The sequence below is a fragment of the Oncorhynchus gorbuscha genome, linkage group LG07, assembly GCF_021184085.1.
Source record: "Oncorhynchus gorbuscha isolate QuinsamMale2020 ecotype Even-year linkage group LG07, OgorEven_v1.0, whole genome shotgun sequence".
NCBI lineage: Eukaryota > Metazoa > Chordata > Actinopteri > Salmoniformes > Salmonidae > Oncorhynchus > Oncorhynchus gorbuscha.
Genome location: NC_060179.1, coordinates 25,476,578 through 25,495,965, shown reverse-complemented (window position 1 = coordinate 25,495,965; position 19,388 = coordinate 25,476,578). Strand labels below are relative to the sequence as shown.

Sequence of the window (19,388 nt, the reverse complement as noted above, 5' to 3'; positions counted from 1 at the left end):
GTTCAGCTAAAACACTGATGTTCTGCCGGTCTTTCTCACTCTTTCTTCTATTACAAGTCTGGACAGATTTCAGATTGAAAGGAGGGATGGAGACTGATCCAGATTTAGGAGAGAAGGTATTAGGTGTTGATGGTATTATTCACTGAACTGTAGTGTTTCAATAGACACACTGTAGCTACTGGACTCTGTGTCATAGTAATGGTCATTTGTATAGAAATAGCTTCTGCCCGTCTGTCTGTGTAACTGGATAATCCACCAACCAGAAGGGGTTATGTATTTTTCTAGGATTGTTCAGATCAGAAATCATGACAATAGTACAGCTCAGCTCAAGTAGCAGATCCTGTAGATAGTGTAGATAGTGTAGATCCAATCCAGTCTGTGAAATTCACTACAGTGTCATCCCCCTCTGCCAGACATGCTGGTGTTTTCCTCTGAAGACTAGGGGACTTCGCACTCAGAGGGGAAGCCAATGCGATGGGTTTTAGAACGTCCGAAACTGCATAAACGTGGCGTGAAAACCCCTCACTGGAGCCTACAGGAAACGATGCAGGCTACAGGAAACGATGTAGGCTACAGGAAATGATGCAGGCTACAGGAAACTATGTAGGCTACAGGAAATGATGCAGGCTACAGGAAACGATGCAGGCTACAGGAAACGATGTAGGCTACAGGAAACGATGCAGGCTACAGGAAACTATGTAGGCTACAGGAAACGATGCAGGCTACAGGAAATGATGCAGGCTACAGGAAATGATGCAGGCTACAGGAAACGATGCAGGCTACAGGAAACGATGTAGGCTACAGGAAACGATGTAGGCTACAGGAAACGATGCAGGCTACAGGAAACGATGCAGGCTACAGGAAACGATGCAAGCTACAGTGAGTGGCTGCCACAACTTTGGGACGTCCAACTCGGAAGCTCATGTGAACATTTTGGGAATGACGGCCACGCTTATTTTCGAGACATAAAACGCACCATCAACAAAACACTCACCAGACCAAACCTCAATTATCATTGGTCAGGATAACATAGGGCTATAGGGTGGGAGGTCTTCTTTCCCAGGAAACACAGACAGACAGACAGACAGACAGACAGACAGACAGACAGACAGACAGACAGACAGACAGACAGACAGACAGACAGACAGACAGACAGACAGACAGACAGACAGACAGACAGACAGACAGACAGACAGACAGACAGACAGACGGACGGACAGACGGACAGACGGAGCGATAGAGAGACACACACACACACATGCAGACACCCACCTGCATGAGAGAGAGAGCTAGACAGATCAGCCTACCTTCCCAGGAAGCACTTGGGGAATGTGGTGAGCTTGCGTTTCCTGTCCTTGATGAGGTGCCCCTGCTTAGTCATCAGGTGATAGAGCTTCTCTCCTTTCTCTGACACCATCACCCACGTGTCCTGCTCCATCCCCAGCCTCAACGCTAGAGGGAAGGAAAGAGAGAACGAGATAGGAGGCGACAGTCAACATTCAAGCCAAAGGAGTACTGTTTCCTATTGGTACAGATGCGGTCCAATATACTGCCTCCCTTTCATGATTCACTATTTCTTCTAAAATGAGTTCAAATTGAATAACAACTTTTTTGTTTGACTTATAACTGCACAGGACAAAAAAAAAAAAAATATCTCAACTGAAATTTAGATTTTTAATTTCAAAGTCAAAAATGCCCTGGACTAAATAATTCAACATTCTACTTAATGTGGTTTTTATGTGTAATTTATCACACCTGTTGTAAGTAGCAGGTGCCTACAGGGTAAAAACAGCCGTTCAACCAGTTTTGAAAAGAGAAAACAGAACATTCTGCTCCATTGCACTGTAAAGTGCCAGGGTGCAAATATATTGGAGCACATGTGTATATATATCCAGACATAGAAAGAGCATACTGTCTACCAATCCATCTAATTTCTCTTCTCACGTTAAAGTAGCATATCACACCCTGGTGCTGAAACACTACAGGAGGAGAGGCAGGAGGAGGACGAGGAGCAGGTGGAAAAGCAGGAAGAGAGAGGGAAGGGGGAGGAGGACGAGCAAGAGGATAGAAATAAACTTAACAGAAGACATCTTGTGAAAAATAGTTTAGTTTTAGTCATTCTACCTGCAAGTCTAGTTATTGTGCCCTAGTATCTTAGATAGGAGGATATACTGACATCCACAAAGGTTTCCGAAATGGCACACTATTACCTAGAGTGCACACGCACACGCACACGCACACACACACACACACACACACACACACACACACACACACACACACACACACACACACACACACACACACACACACACACACACACACACACACACACAGTATCAGATACTATATGACTACTAACTTTTCCTCCTCTCCCTCTCTTTGAGGATAGCCTCCAGCCACTCCTGTTTCTCCTCTGGGGTCTTGGCCATGCACACAAACCACTTGTTCTTGGCTGTGTTGTGGATCTTCCAGCCGTTGTTCACTATGTTCCCGCTGCTGTGGTAATCCGCTGCAAACCAAGAGACACACAACACACTTAGCACGCATCCCAAATATGCACTATTATTATTATTCCCACGTAGTGCACTATTCTTGACCAGAACTGGCACCCTATTCCCTATGTTGTGCACTTCTATGGGCCCTGGTTGAAGTAGTGCACTACATAGGGAATAGGGTGTCATCAGTGACGCAGCCTCAGAGACACGGCCACAGTCCTTCACTCCTCTTATACCATGACCCCTCAACTTAAGGGTCCTAAGGGTTGGAGCAATGGCTTCACTTCTGTTGTGGCCCTCTGGTGTCTTATACAAGCTTATTCTAGCCTGTTTGTTTGAAATAGAGGACTATCCATCTCTCAGCAACTGCATCCATTACAGAATGGGTGTACTTTAGGTGTAAACAGAGCAGAGCGGATCCCTGGTAGGCTGGTAGAGAGCTCCTGGGGTCCAGAGCTAAATGAGATGGACCACATGAAACCGAGCCAATCGATCATCCAATGAAATGTTCCAGAGCAAGAGGGGCCTCCATGATTAGACTGATTACAGGGCGATGGTGGGTTCCACTCAGGAACACGGAATCTGGATTACGGAATCTGGAATGTGGAATCCAGAATGTGGAAAAGGAATCGGTCATCTCCATTGCCATAGTTTCATGCGCAGGCTAAAAGCACAGGGGTAGCAGCTCATTACTAGTCCATTATCAATCCCACCGTAGGTTCAGGATGAGGCCTTTGGCAGAACCGACAAGAATAACTCAGGTCATTTCACATTAGCTCAATACCAGAGTACTTCCCTTCTGGAATGTCAATAAAACCTGCTTCCTTTGTTCCGTTGACTACTTGAAGGATTTATGACGATTTTCTTTGCACAGTTTGGCAGCACTTTATGCCTATCGACTGCTAGACCTTTTAGCAAGAATGAGCTAATGTCACATCACTCATCCAGAAACAGAGGGAAGGAGAGATTAAATGGAATTTACAAATCCGATCCCGCTCTCCTCCTAGATCCTCTGGAGCACATGTGTGTGACAGAGGCAGAATCCTCTGCTTGTCCGTGTGTGTGTGTTTGAATCATACTGTTGGTAGCCTTGACAGGCATACAGTGGAGAAGACGTACAGCCGCGAATGAGACGTAGATATAGCACCCCCCCCCCCGTGTGTGTGTGTGTGTTTTAATATTTATTTTAGACATTAAATATACTATGCATTATGTGGGTGGAATGCTGTAACAACACAAGAATATATATATTCATAAAAGTCCAATGATGGTAGTGACCGTCCATCACTGCTTATCTCTTAATAACCATCATTTATTCACATGACTTTAATTCAATATTTCAGTTGTTGTGTATGTTACATTTGTTTTATTATTTCATTCCATGTCATCATCTCATCTCTATAGAGCTGCTGTCTGACAAAATCACTGTTTTAGTAGTTCTTCAAAGTAAACAGGGCATATTTTTATGACTGTTGAATATCAACAATCAATCAGTTAGATCATGTATTTTCAGATAGAGATAGTTGCTCTCTATATCACCTCGCGGTCAAGCATTCGTCTGTCTCTTCCGCAGCAGGCGTAAAAGAAACAGGCCGGACAAGTAGATTATGGTCATTGTAGTTTATTGCCATGTTTTATGTGGAAAACTATGTAGAATATTGGCCTGTTGGAAACTACAACTCCCTACTACATTGCACAGTTCAAGCTGGATCTGATTTATCTCTAGAGAAACTGTGCAATGTGCGCATTGAGCTCACAGAAGTAAAACGAATGAAATGGAATTCAAATAATTGAACCGACGTCGGTCAATTAGTTGTTTAAAAACTGAAAAATAAACCAAAATGTGGGTTAATCACTTGTCTGCTATAATTCTGCTTACAGGTCCTTTAGTTCCTTTATCTCAACATTTTGAAACAACACCACACTCGTAGATAAAATGGTTCCAAAAGGGTTCTTCAGCTGTCCCAATAGGAGAACACTTTTTGGTTCCAGGTAGAACCATTTTGGGATCCAGGTAGAGCCCTCTGTGGAAAGGGTTCTACACTGAACCCAAAACAGTTCTACTTGGAGCCTAAAAAGTTTCTCCTGGAACCAACAAGGGTTCTTCAAACGGTTCTCCTATGGGGACAGCCGAAGAACCCTTTTAGGTTCTAGAAAGAACCTTTTTTTCTAAGAGTGTAGACTGTGTTATGGCTCTGTGTGCAGTAGACTATAAAATCTAAGTAGGCTGTAAATTAAAACACTCCTCATCCATCACTGATTGACATTTCATACAGTTGGCTGGGAGGGCTTCTAACCCGATCGACTGGTTCGCCATCTTATTTGATTAACTGTCAAAATAGGAAATAGAGATCTGAGATCTCAGAGCTTCTGGAAAACAAGAAACCCAAATAAAATAAAAATACATGTTTTATTGTCACATACACCAGATAGTTGGGGTCAGCCATAGTAGTATGGCGCGCCCCTGGAGCAAATTAGGGTCAAGTGCCTTGCTCAAGCGCACAGCCAGATTTTTCACCTTGTCGGCTCAGGTATTCAACACAGCAGCCTTTTGGTTATTAGCCCGACGCTCTAACCGCTAGGCTACCTGCCGCCGAATAACAAACACAACCCTAAAGGGTTCTGAATTCCAAATGGTACCGTATTCTCTTTACAGTGCACTACCTTTGACCCGAGCCCTATGTACCCTTCTCAAAATGATTGCACTACGTAGAGAACAGGGTACCATTTAGGATGCACAAAGTATGAAGCAAGAACAGTACAAATGTGTTCTGATCCGTGGAGACAAAATCAATCCATCCAAACAGCAAATTGGGAACAATGAGTTGCCGCACCAAAAAGTGAATTGATTGTCTTCATGAAGAAATACAGATTGTCGGCTGTACATGGAGATAACGAATCCACTTTTGAGAGCAGAAATAATGCAATAAAGGTGACTTGCTGTTAGCGCGGAGTTTCCTCCCGAGCACTGGATGGTAGCTGGGTTGCATCTCAAATAGGACACTTAACTGGGGGACAGGGTGCCATTTGAGACACACCCCGAGTGGCCCGTTAGCGGTAGAACTCACCTGTTCCGTCATCTACGTTCTCCACCTCCATCACCTCGGTGTTGATTCTTCCTCTGAACAGGTAACGCGGTCCCTCTGTAGCTGCCTTGCTGTTTTTTAAACGCCTGGGGACAACAACGAAGCCAACTTAACATCGTCTCGTCACACAAGGCATGGCAACACACAGAAACGGGTAGATACCTGGGCTAGCGAACTATACAGGGCCCTTCTGGCTAATGAAACGACACACAGATGGGGACAAATAGAAAGTAGCTGTTGCTGCTTGAAGTCTCTCGACAAGCCTACGCTAAGGGGAAACCAAGTTGTCAGAGAGAGAGAGAGAGAGAGAGAGAGAGAGAGAGAGAGAGTGTGGCAGTCCGGTCCCACCTGTTTTTCTTCTTGCAGTAGACCAGCAGGTTGTCGAAGAGGAAGAAGATGCGTTCCTGGATGTTACCAGCTGAGATCTTCAGCAGGACTCCGTGCATCAACATCTCTGTACACGTGTCTGTTATATTGGAACCCTAGGAAGAGACGCACAGTGGTGTCGATACTGTGTAGACTTGACGACCAGGCCAGGGGATCAAGCCGTTCCGTTGGTCCTTGTCAGTGTTCTGCTGTAATAGCCCGCCACATATTATGCAGTGAATGGTTGATTGTGTGTCCATTATGCGTTGAACTAGGTGATCACAGGATTGTGTTTGTCTGGAGGGTTTTGCTGCCTGGCCGCCATGACATAGGACACTACTATGCACTATGCCTAACAGTGTATGCATGCAGTACACAGTCGCTCGCTCCTTAGGTAGTTCAATTCACTATGCATGGTCTTTCTCTGAATGTCTTTCCTGGTCTGTCTCTTAAGGGGTCTGTAAAAACACAACACACTTCCTCAGCCTTAGATTGACTGGGGACTTGAAAGAATAGAGCCGTTACTACTGTATAATAACATCCTATCAAGTCCCACCATGTGGATATGTGACTACGTCCCAAATGGCACCCTATTCTCTATACAGTGCACTGCTTTTGACAAGAGCCTATAGCAGTAGTCGTGCACGATGTAGGGAATAGGGTGCGATAAACTCCACGGCCCTTCTCCTTACCTTGTCAACTATGTTGGGAATGATCGACCCTAACGAGCAGAGCCAGACAATATGCTAAACATTTCCTCCTGCTGAGGATCTCTCTCTCTCTCTCTCTCTCTCTCTCTCTCTCTCTCTCTCTCTCTCTCTCTCTCTCTCTCACTCTCTCTCAACTCGCTGGTCCACTACCTCTCTCTCCTCTTTTCCGTTCCGCTCCCTCCTCCATCTTTCCCAGAGTACTTCTTCCTTGCCCAAGGCCAGATGAGGTGTTGATTTCTAGCAGTGGAGGCCAGCCCAGCTGAATGCCACTGCCACCGGTCCAGACTACACACTAATCCTCAACTTCCTGTCCACTGGAACATCTCCTGTGAGAGAACAGTCCAGGTCTGCTTTCAACATGGCTCCCTATGTAGTGCACTACTTCTGTATTTGTCTCACTTGCTGTGTTCTTTTTCTCTCCCCTTTTCTCTCCCTTTTTCTCTCCCTCTCCCTCTCCTCTCCTCTCCTCTCCTCTCCTCTCCCCTCCTCTCCTCTCCTCTCTCTCCTCTCCTCCTCCCCTCACTCTCTCCCCTCCCCTCACTCTCTCTTCTCTCCCCTCACTCTCTCTTCTCTCCCCTCACTCTCTCTTCTCTCCCCTCACTCTCTCCAGCCCACAGCTGTTCCATAGAGAGGCTATCGAGTGAGTAGTGGGGCCTGAAGCCTAAACAACACTTCACAGTCCACGGTCTGTTTCATCTAACTCTCATTCCCCTCTTTTAACTGTCAGAGGAGTGCCAGACATAATAAAATAAGAGAAAGCGAGCGAGTGAAAGAGAGAGAAACAGGAGAGAAACAGCATACAGTGCACCTTCAGAATGTATTCACACCCTTTGACTTAATCCACTTTGTGTTACAGCCTAAATATACTTCTCCCCTTGGCCATCTACCCATAAAACCTCAATAATGACAAAGTGAAAACATGTTTTCAGAAACTTAAGCAAATTTACTGACAACGAAATACAGAAATATCTAATTTACAATAGTATTCACACTCCTGAGTCAATACTATGTAGAAGCACCTTTGGCAGCGATTACAGCTGTGAGTCTTTCTGGGTAAGCCTTTAAGAGCTTTCCATACATGGATTGTGCTACCATATTTGTCCATTTATTCTTTTCAAAATTCTTCAAGCTCTGTCAAATTGATTGTTGATCATTGCTAGACAAACATTTCCAGGTCTTGCTATAGATTTAAGTAGATTTACACTACCGTTCAAAAGTTTGGGATCACTTAAAATGTCCTTGCTTTTGAAAGAAAAGCTATTTTTTTGTCCATAAAAATAGCATCAAATTGATGTAAATACAGTGTAGACATTGTTAATGTTGTAAATGACTATTGTAGCTGGAAACGGTTGATTTTTATGGAATATCTACAAACGTACAGAGGCCCATTTTCAGCAACCATCGCTCCTGTGTTCCAATGGCACGTTGTGTTAGCTAATCCAAGTTTATAATTTCAAAAGGATAATTGATCATTAGAAAACACTTTTGCAATTATGTTAGCCCAGCTGTAAACTGGCCTTCTTTAGACTAGTTGAGTATCTGGAGCATCAGCATTTGTGGGTTCAACTACAGGCTCAAAATGGCCAGAAAGAAATAACTTTCTTCTGAAACTCGTCAGTCTATTCTTGTTCTGAGAAATGAAGGCTATTCCATGCGAGAAATTGCCAAGAAACTGAAGATCTCGTATAACGTTGTGTACTACTCCCTTCACAGAACAGCAATAAAAAGAAAATACTAAGATGGGCATAATAACACAGACACTGGACAGAGGAAGATTGGAAAAAAGTGTAAAGGACAGACAAATCTAAGTTCGAGGTGTTCGGATCACAAAGAAGAACATTTGTGAGACGCAGAAAAAATGAGAATAGGCTGGAGGAGTGCTTTCTGCCATCTGTCAAGCATGGTGGAGGCAATGTGATGGTCTGCGGGTGCTTTGGTGGTGGTAAAAGTGGGATATTTGTACAAGATAAAAGGCATCTTGAAGTAGGAAGGCTATCACTCCACCCTGTGGACGACGCTTAATTGGAGACAATTTCCTCCTATAACAGGACAATGACCCGAAGCACAGCTCCAAACTATGCAATAACTATTTTTTGGAAGAAGTAGTCAGCTGGTATTCTGTCTATAATGGAGTGGCCAGCACAGTCATCGGATCTCAACCCTATTGAGCTGTTGTGGGAGCAGCCTGGCCGTATGTTACGAAAGAAGTGCCCATCAAGCCAATCCAATTTGTGGGAGGTGGTTCAGGAAGCACGGGGTGAAATCTCTTCAGATAATCTCAACAAATTGACAACTAGAATGCCAAAGGTCTGCAAGGCTGTAATTGCTGCAAACGGAGGATTCTTTGATGAAAGCAAAGTTTGAAGGACACAATTATTATTTCAATTAAAAATCATTATTTATAACCTTGTCAACATCTTGACAATACTTCCTATTCATTTTGCAACTCATTTCATGTACAGTGGCAAGAACAATTATGTGAACCCTTTGGAATTACCTGGATTTCTGCATAAATTAGTCATCAAATTTGTTCTGATCTTCATCTTCACAATAGACAAACACAGTGTGTTTAAACTAATAACACACAAATTATTGTATTATTATTGTGTATATTGAATATATAATTTAAACATTCACAGTATAGATTGGGAAAAGTATGTGAACCCATGATTTTTCCAAAAGTTAATTGACTCAGGAGTCAGCTAACCTGGAGTCCAATCAATGAGATTGGAGATGTTGGTTAGAGCTGCCCTGCCCTATAAAAAAACTCACACAATTTGAGTTTGCTATTCACAAGAAGCAGCCGAGCGGAAATGGAGGAAAACTCGACTCCCTGCGGACCTGGCATCATTTCACTCCCTCCTCTCTACATTTTCTACATTTTCCTCCTCTGTCTCTGCTGCTAAAGCCACTTTCTACCACTCTAAATTCCAAGCATCTGCCTCTAACCCTAGAAAGCTCTTTGTCACCTTCTCCTCCCTCCTGAATCCTCCCCTCCTCCCTCTCTGCAGATGACTTCGTCAACCATTTTGAAAAGAAGGTCGACGACATCCGATCCTCGTTTGCTAAGTCAAACGACACCGCTGGTTCTGCTCACACTGCTCTACCCTGTGCTCTGACCTCTTTCTCCCCTCTCTCTCCAGATGAAATCTCGCGTCTTGTGACGGCCGGCCGCCCAACAACCTGCCCGCTTGACCCTATCCCCTCCTCTCTTCTCCAGACCATTTCCGGAGACCTTCTCCCTTACCTCACCTCGCTCATCAACTCATCCCTGACCGCTGGCTACGTCCCTTCTGTCTTCAAGAGAGCGAGAGTTGCACCCCTTCTGAAAAAACCTACACTCGATCCCTCCGATGTCAACAACTACAGACCAGTATCCCTTCTTTCTTTTCTCTCCAAAACTCTTGAACGTGCCATCCTTGGCCAGCTCTCCCACTATCTCTCTCAGAATGACCTTCTTGATCCAAATCAGTCAGGTTTCAAGACTAGTCATTCAACTGAGACTGCTCTTCTCTGTATCATGGAGACGCTCCGCACTGCTAAAGCTAACTCTCTCTCTCCTCTGCTCTCATCCTTCTAGACCTATCGGCTGCCTTCGATACTGTGAACCATCAGATCCTCCTCTCCACCCTCTACGAGTTGGGCATCTCCGGCGCGGCCCACGCTTGGATTGCGTCCTACCTGACAGGTCGCTCCTACCAGGTGGCGTGGCGAGAATCTGTCTCCTCACCACGTGCTCTCACCACTGGTGTCCCCCAGGGCTCTGTTCTAGGCCCTCTCCTATTCTCGCTATACACCAAGTCACTTGGCTCTGTCATAACCTCACATGGTCTCTCCTATCATTGCTATGCAGACGACACACAATTAATCTTCTCCTTTCCCCCTTCTGATGACCAGGTGGCGAATCGCATCTCTGCATGTCTGGCAGACATATCAGTGTGGATGACGGATCACCACCTCAAGCTGAACCTCGGCAAGACGGAGCTGCTCTTCCTCCCGGGGAAGGACTGCCCGTTCCATGATCTCGCCATCACGGTTGACAACTCCATTGTGTCCTTGGCGTGATCCTGGACAACACCCTGTCGTTCTCAACTAACATCAAGGCGGTGGCCCGTTCCTGTAGGTTCATGCTCTACAACATCCGCAGAGTACGACCCTGCCTCACACAGGAAGCGGCGCAGGTCCTAATCCAGGCACTTGTCATCTCCCGTCTGGATTACTGCAACTCGCTGTTGGCTGGGCTCCCTGCCTGTGCCATTAAACCCCTACAACTCATCCAGAACGCCGCAGCCCGTCTGGTGTTCAACCTTCCCAAGTTCTCTCACGTCACCCCGCTCCTCCGCTCTCTCCACTGGCTTCCAGTTGAAGCTCGCATCCGCTACAAGACCATGGTGCTTGCCTACGGAGCTGTGAGGGGAACGGCACCTCAGTACCTCCAGGCTCTGATCAGGCCCTACACCCAAACAAGGGCACTGCGTTCATCCACCTCTGGCCTGCTCGCCTCCCTACCACTGAGGAAGTACAGTTCCCGCTCAGCCCAGTCAAAACTGTTTGCTGCTCTGGCCCCCAATGGTGGAACAAACTCCCTCACGACGCCAGGACAGCGGAGTCAATCACCACCTTCCGGAGACACCTGAAACCCCACCTCTTTAAGGAATACCTAGGATAGGATAAAGTAATCCTTCTCACCCCCCTTTAAAAGATTTAGATGCACTATTGTAAAGTGGCTGCTCCACTGGATGTCATAAGGTGAACGCACCAATTTGTAAGTCGCTCTGGATAAGAGCGTCTGCTAAATGACTTAAATGTAATGTAATGTGAACCATGCTTCGAACAAAAGAGCTCCCAGAAGACCTAAAATTAAGAATTGTTGACTTGCATAAAGCTGGAAAGGGTTACAAAATTATCTCAAAAAGCCTTGATGTTCATCAGTAAGACAAATTGTCTATAAATGGAGAAAGTTCAGCACTGTTGCTACTCTCCCTAGGAGTGGCCGCCCTGCGAAGATGACTGCAAGAGCACAGTGCAGAATGCTTGATGAGGTTAAGAAGAATCCTAGAGTGTCAGCTAAAGACTTACAGACCTCTCTGGAACATGCTAGCATCTCTGTTGACAAGTCTACGATACGTAAAACACTCAACAAGAATGGTGTTAATGATATTTTTCATCTATGGAGGGGTGATGCAAAACAGCTCCAGGCATATTTTTCTTAACTCCTTTTCTGATCATTTGAGATTTACTATGCAATCTGGCACACGTCAAATCAGTTTTCTTGATCTTCTGATCATTGTGTGAAGATAATGTTCTATACACTGATCTTTACAGGAAGCCTACTGATCGTAACAGTTTGTTGAGGGCTGATAGTTGTCACCCACTTCCCTTGAAAAATAGTTTGCCCTACAGCCAATTCTGTTGAATCAAAAGAATTTGCAAAAAACAATCAGATTTCGACAGAAATATGGCTGAGACGCAAAGAAAGTTCAAGGAGAGGGGCTACAAGAATGATCAGATTAATATTGCCATTGAGAAAATTCAAAACAAAACGAGACATGACCTTTTTCCAAGGTCAGTCTCGCAAAAAGACGCATTCTTGTGTTCTAACTACCCGCTATTCAAAGTGCTCTGAACAAATTAAGGGAATTGTTCACAAACATTGGCACATGCTAAAATCCGATGGTAGTCTCTGTAATGTGCTTTCGGACCTTCCCTTGGTCGTATTCTCGCGGGGCAGAAATCTCAGAGACCAATTGGTAAACTCTGATTTACCACCCCCTGAACATCGTCTATTTGCGTCCCTACTGGATGGAAATTACAAGTGTAATGGCTGTGCTCAATGCAATGGCACTTATAAATGTAGATCCTTCAAACACCCACAAACAGGGAAATCGATCCCAATCAAAGGTGTTATTACATGTCATTGTGGTAAAAATGATGAGTAAAACAAAGCACAAATTAAAAGTACGTATCTCAGAGCATCGTAGCACCATTGGGTGCAAAAACTTTACTTATCCAGTTGCGGCCCACTTTTTGGAGGCAGGCCACTCGATTTCGTCTCTGCGTTATATTGGCATCGAACATGTCACCCTCCCTAGGAGAGGGGGTGACCTTGATAATTTATTGTTAAAACGAGAGGCTGCCTGGATCTTTAAATTAAAAGACCCTTGTTCCCTTCGGTCTCAACGTAGACTTTGATCTGAAGCCATTCTTGTGAATATTGTGACTTTGCCATTGTAATTGTTTGTAAGCTTGTGTAGTTAATCTATGATCGTATGCTATCCATTTGTTGTTTGTATGCTGTTCTTTGTATGACATTTTAATATTTGATAATTAACCAATGATATTAGGCCACTCTTGGCCATGATTACAGACACCTGTGTCTTTTGACACTATATAAACGAGTCATCCCGCAGTGTTTGTGATTATACCCTGATGAAGACAGCTTGGCTGTCGAAACGTTGGTAATTCAATTTTTGCATCTGAGCTCCTAGAGTGTGCGGCTCTCTTTAATTCTTATTTTCAAGTTTTCTACTCCGCTAGCCAGCACCTCTCCTAAATAGGTGTGCGTTTCTTTTTCTTCTAGATCATTCATGGGAGGACACCACGGAAGAAGCCACTGCTAAGTTCGCAAAAGTGCACCTGGGTGTTCCACAGCGCATCTGGCAAAATATTCTGTGGACAGATGAAACTAAAGTTGAGATGTTTGGAAGGAACACAACACTACGTGTGGAGAAACAAAAGGCACAGCACACCAACTTCAAAACCTCATCCCAACTGTAAAGTTTGGTGGAGGGAGCATCATGGTTTGGGGCTGCTTTGCTACCTCAGGCCCTGGACAGCTTGCTATCATCGTACGGAAAAATGAATTCCCAAGTCTATCAAGACATCTTGCAGGAGAATGTTAGGCTATCTGCCACGGTATGTTCAATAAAGACGTAATGAAAACGTATAATTGTTTGTGTGTTATTAGTTTAACTAGACTGTGTTTGTCAATTGTTGTGACCTAGATGGAGATCAGGTCACATTTCATGACCCATTTATGCAGCAATCCAGGTAATTCCAAAGGGTCCAAAGACTTGTTCTTGCCACTGTATGTTTTCATGGAAAACAAGGACATTTCTAAGTGACCCCAACATTTGAACGGTAGTGTAAGTTAAAACTAACTCTGCTCTCGGAAACATTCACTCTTTTCTTGGTTAGCAACTCCAGTATAGATTTGGCCATGTGTTTTAGGTTACACTCCTGCTGAAAGGTGAATTCATCTCCCCGTGTCTGGTATAAAGCAGACTGAACCAAGTTTCCTCTAGGATTTTGCCTGTGCTTAGCTCCATTTAATTTATTTTTGTATCCTGAAAAACTCCCTAGTCCTGAACTATTAAAAGCATACCCATAACATGATCCAGCCACCACCATGCTTGAAAATATGGAGTGGTGCTCAGTGATGTGGTGTATTGGATTTGCCCCAAACATAACACTTTGTATTCAAAACCAAGTTAATTGCTTTGCCACATTTTTTGCAGTGTTACTTTAGTGCCTTGTTGCAAACAGGATGCATATTTTGAAATGTTTTTATTCTGCACAGCCTTCCTTCTTTTCACTCTGTCAATTAGGTTAGTATTGTGGAGTAACTACGTTGTTGATCCACCCTCAGTTTGCTCCCATCACGGCCATTAAACTCTCTGTAACCATTGGCCTCATGGTGAAATCCCTGAGCACATTCTTTCCTCTCCGGTAACTTTTAGGATCTTTGTAGTGACTTGGTGTATTGATACACCATCCAACGTGTAATTAATAACTTCACCATGCTCAAAGGGATATTCAATGTCTGCTTTAAGTTTTCGGGTTTTGGACATAACTATTACCACTTCCAAACTGAGAACCAAGAGACCGGGTGACACAGCACAGACATAGAAGCCTTGACCAATGGGCAATCATCGTCGTGGCAACCGCTGGCAGCCATCGCTCTGTTGACCACTGTGGTCCCTCGCCCTGTCCTGTCTGTGTCCCAAATGGCACCCTCTCTCTATATAGTGCATTACTTTTGACCAGACCTCTATGGGAATCCCTATAGGGCCCTGATCAAAAGTAGTGCACTACATAGGGAGTCGGGTGCTATTTGGGACGTAACTTAACTCTCTCTCCCACGGCAGGGTCGGTGAACCTGGCTGCCATGGTGACCCAAGGGCACACAGATGCAAAGAAGGTTCTACACTAACGAGCTATCGGCCACGACCTGGAAGCGACAGAGGAAAAACTGACTGAGGCCGTTCAGCTGGCCCTTCCTCCCTCTCTCCATTCTTCAAACACCCACACATAGAAATACAAGACATTTCTCTTCTTCTCTCTGTTCTCCCTTTTCCTTCATCTGCCTTTGTCTTTGGTCTCTCTCCATTTCTCCCCTCACCCTCTCTTTCTCAATCTGCTCCCCCCTCTCTTTTGCTCTGTCTCTCCCTCTGCTTTTCAGTTTTTTTTTCTCTCCTAGGCCCGTCTTATAGAGAACAGTGTCTGGCTTGTAGAGTAGTGACCTGTTCCAGAATTACCTAATGTTTATAATTAATAAAAGCTATTGAGGAAACCACAGAACAGCTCTAAGACCATGGCGTGCAAACGTCATGCTACTCCACCCTTTTCCTGAAACATATTACACTTCTGTGTGTGTGTGTGTGTGTGTGTCGCTATTTTCCCAATTTGCAGTAACACTCTGACAAATAGCCATTGACGAACCAGAACCTCTAAAGGCTAAACCCGACACTTGGATTTTCTTCCAAGAGGTCAGTCTGTGCTTAACAAAAATTCTGTTGTGTTAAAGACAGAAGAGATTGTCCTAGAACACCATGTCCAACAAACAGTTTGAGTCTCATCAAGTTCACTTCCTTTCAGTCTTTCAGTGCGAGTGCGTCCCAAATGGCACCCTATTCCCTATATAGTGCGCTTCTGGTCAAAAGTATTGTGCTCTAAGAGAGAATAGGGTGCCATTTGGGACTTATATAGAGGTTTGTATGACAAAATTACCCCGGCCACAAACGTAAATGTTTAGAATGTCCCTCTCCTGCTGAATCGATTTAACAGGGCAGAAAGATTAAGCCCGTGTCAAAATGTGTCTGCATCTGTCCACAAAAGAGAAAAACTAAATGAATCTGAGTCACGATCATTTTATTTCAGGCTGCGTCTGTCTTTTATAAGAAGACATTCCAGTTACATTTTCCTCATAAAATATTATCCAACTGTTTCTGATTCTGTGGTGTGTTTTGTTGTGACCCAGGGCTTAGTTTCCGAATGGCACCCTATCCCTACATAGTGCAGTACGTTTGACCAGAGCCCAATGGGAATCCCTTTGGGGCCTGGTCAAAAGTAGTGCACTATAACGAGAAGAGGGTGCCATTTGTGATGCAACCCGGAAAGCCTGGCAGGCCTACATGCACAGTTGACACTAACAATACACCCTGTTGTCAACAAGTCCCGTAAAACAACACAGAGGCACGGAGCTGACCTCTCTGGACAGATCTGGAAAATCTAGAACCCTTTTTATCATAACCAATCAAAACCACAGCCCAGCCATCTTTATCATAACTGATCAAAACCACAACCATCTTCATCATAACCGATCAAAACCACAGCCCAGCCATCTTTATCATAACTGATCAAAACCACAGCCCAGCCATCTTTATCATAACTGATCAAAACCACAGCCCAGCCATCTTTATCATAACCAATCAAAACCACAGCACAGCCATCATATCATAACCAATCAAAACCACAGCACAGCCATCTTTAGCATAACCGATCAAAACCACAGCACAGCCATCTTTATCATAACTGATCAAAACCACCGCACAGCCATATTTATTATAACATATAAAAACCACAGCACAGCCATCTTTATCATAACAGATCAAAACCACAGCACAGCCATCTTTATCATAACTGATCAAAACCACAGCCCAGCCATCTTTATCATAACCAATCAAAACCACAGCACAGCCATCTTTATCATAACTGATCAAAACCACAGCCCAGCCATCTTTATCATAACTGATCAAAACCACAGCCCAGCCATCTTTATCATAACCAATCAAAACCACAGCACAGCCATCATATCATAACCAATCAAAACCACAGCACAGCCATCTTTAGCATAACCGATCAAAACCACAGCACAGCCATCTTTATCATAACTGATCAAAACCACAGCAGCCATCTTTATCATAACTGATCAAAACCACAGCACAGCCATCTTTATCATAACTGATCAAAACCACAGCCCAGCCATCTTTATCATAACCGATCAAAACCACAGCCCAGCCATCTTTATCATAACTGATCAAAACCACAGCCATCTTTATCATAACCGATCAAAACCACAGCCCAGCCATCTTTATCATAACTGATCAAAACCGCAGCCCAGCCATCTTTATCATAACTGATCAAAACCACAGCCCAGCCATCTTTATCATAACTGATCAAAACCACAGCCCAGCTATCTTTATCATAACCAATCAAAACCACAGCACAGCCATCTTATCATAACCAATCAAAACCACAGCCCAGCCATCTTTATCATAACCGATCAAAACCACAGCCCAGCCATCTTTATCATAACTGATCAAAACCACAGCCCAGCCATCTTTATCATAACCAATCAAAACCACAGCACAGCCATCTTATCATAACAAAACCAATCAAAAATCATCATAACTGATCAAAACCAGCCATCTTTATCATAACTGATCAAAACCACAGCCCAGCAATCTTTATCATAACTGATCAAAACCACAGCCCAGCCATCTTTATCATAACTGATCAAAACCACAGCCCAGCTATCTTTATCATAACCAATCAAAACCACAGCACAGCCATCTTATCATCAATAAAACCACAGCCCAGATCAAAACCACAAAACCACAGCCATCTTTATCATAACTCAAAATCACAGATCAAAACCAAAATCAGCCTTGATCAGCCATCTTTATCATAACTGATCAAAACCACAGCACAGCCATCTTTATCATAACTGATCAAAACCACAGCACAGCCATCTTTATCATAACTGATCAAAACCACAGCACAGCCATCTTTATCATAACTGATCAAAACCACAGCCCAGCCATCTTTATCATAACTGATCAAAACCACAGCACAGCCATCTTTATCATAACTGATCAAAACCACAGCACAGCCATCTTTATCATAACTGATCAAATCAAATCAAATTTCATTTGTCACATACACATGGTTAGCAGATGTTAATGCGAGTGTAGCGAAATGCTTGTGCTTCTAGTTCCGACAATGCAGTGATAACCAACAAGTAATCTAACTAACAATTCCAAAACTACTGTCTTATACACAGTGTAAGGGGATAAGGAATATGTACATAAGGATATATGAATGAGTGATGGTACAGAGCAGCATACAGTAGATGGTATCGAGTACAGTATATACATATGAGATGAGTGTGTAGACAAAGTAAACAAAGTGGCATAGTTAAAGTGGCTAGTGATACATGTATTACATAAGGATGCAGTCGATGATGTAGAGTACAGTATATACATATGCATATGAGATGAATAATGTAGGGTAAGTAACATTGTATAAGGTAGCATTGTTTAAAGTGGCTAGTGATATATTTACATCATTTCCCATCAATTCCCATTATTAAAGTGGCTGGAGTTGGGTCAGTGTCAATGACAGTGTGTTGGCAGCAGCCACTCAATGTTAGTGGTGGCTGTTTAACAGTCTGATGGCCTTGAGATAGAAGCTGTTTTTCAGTCTCTCGGTCCCAGCTTTGATGCACCTGTACTGACCTCGCCTTCTGGATGATAGCGGGGTGAACAGGCAGTGGTTCGGGTGGTTGATGTCCTTGATGATCTTTATGGCCTTCCTGTAACATCGGGTGGTGTAGGTGTCCTGGAGGGCAGGTAGTTTGCCCCCGGTGATGCGTTGTGCAGTCCTCACTACCCTCTGGAGAGCCTTACGGTTGAGGGCGGAGCAGTTGCCGTACCAGGCGGTGATACAGCCTGCCAGGATGCTCTCGATTGTGCATCTGTAGAAGTTTGTGAGTGCTTTTGGTGACAAGCCGAATTTCTTCAGCCTCCTGAGGTTGAAGAGGCGCTGCTGCGCCTTCTTCACGACGCTGTCAGTGTGAGTGGACCAATTCAGTTTGTCTATGATGTGTATGCCGAGGAACTTAAAACTAGCTACCCTCTCCACTACTGTTCCATCGATGTGGATAGGGGGGTGTTCCCTCTGCTGTTTCCTGAAGTCCACAATCATCTCCTTAGTTTTGTTGACGTTGAGTGTGAGGTTATTTTTCTGACACCACACTCCGAGGGCCCTCACCTCCTCCCTGTAGGCCGTCTCGTCGTTGTTGGTAATCAAGCCTACCACTGTTGTGTCGTCCGCAAACTTGATGATTGAGTTGGAGGCGTGCGTGGCCACGCAGTCGTGGGTGAACAGGGAGTACAGGAGAGGGCTCAGAACGCACCCTTGTGGGGCCCCCGTGTTGAGGATCAGCGGGGAGGATATGTTGTAGCCTAACACCACCTGGGGGGCGGCCCGTCAGGAAGTCCAGTACACAGTTGCACAGGGGCAGGGTCGAGACCCAGGGTCTCGAGCTTGATGACGAGCTTGGAGGGTACTATGGTGTTGAATGCCGAGCTGTAGTCGATGAACAGCATTCTCACATAGGTATTCCTCTTGTCCAGGTGGGTTAGGGCAGTGTGCAGTGTGGTTGA

General features: G+C 44.4%; 1 protein-coding gene across 1 annotated transcript in view; it reads right to left on the bottom strand.

Moving 5' to 3' along the window:
• Positions 1–19,388, bottom strand: part of prex2 (phosphatidylinositol-3,4,5-trisphosphate-dependent Rac exchange factor 2) — a 256,124-nt gene that overhangs the window by 180,039 nt on the left and 56,697 nt on the right. The window contains 4 exon segments of the mRNA XM_046355953.1: positions 1,308–1,452; positions 2,363–2,512; positions 5,567–5,670; positions 5,933–6,066. Coding sequence (XP_046211909.1) covers positions 1,308–1,452; positions 2,363–2,512; positions 5,567–5,670; positions 5,933–6,066 — 533 coding nt within the window.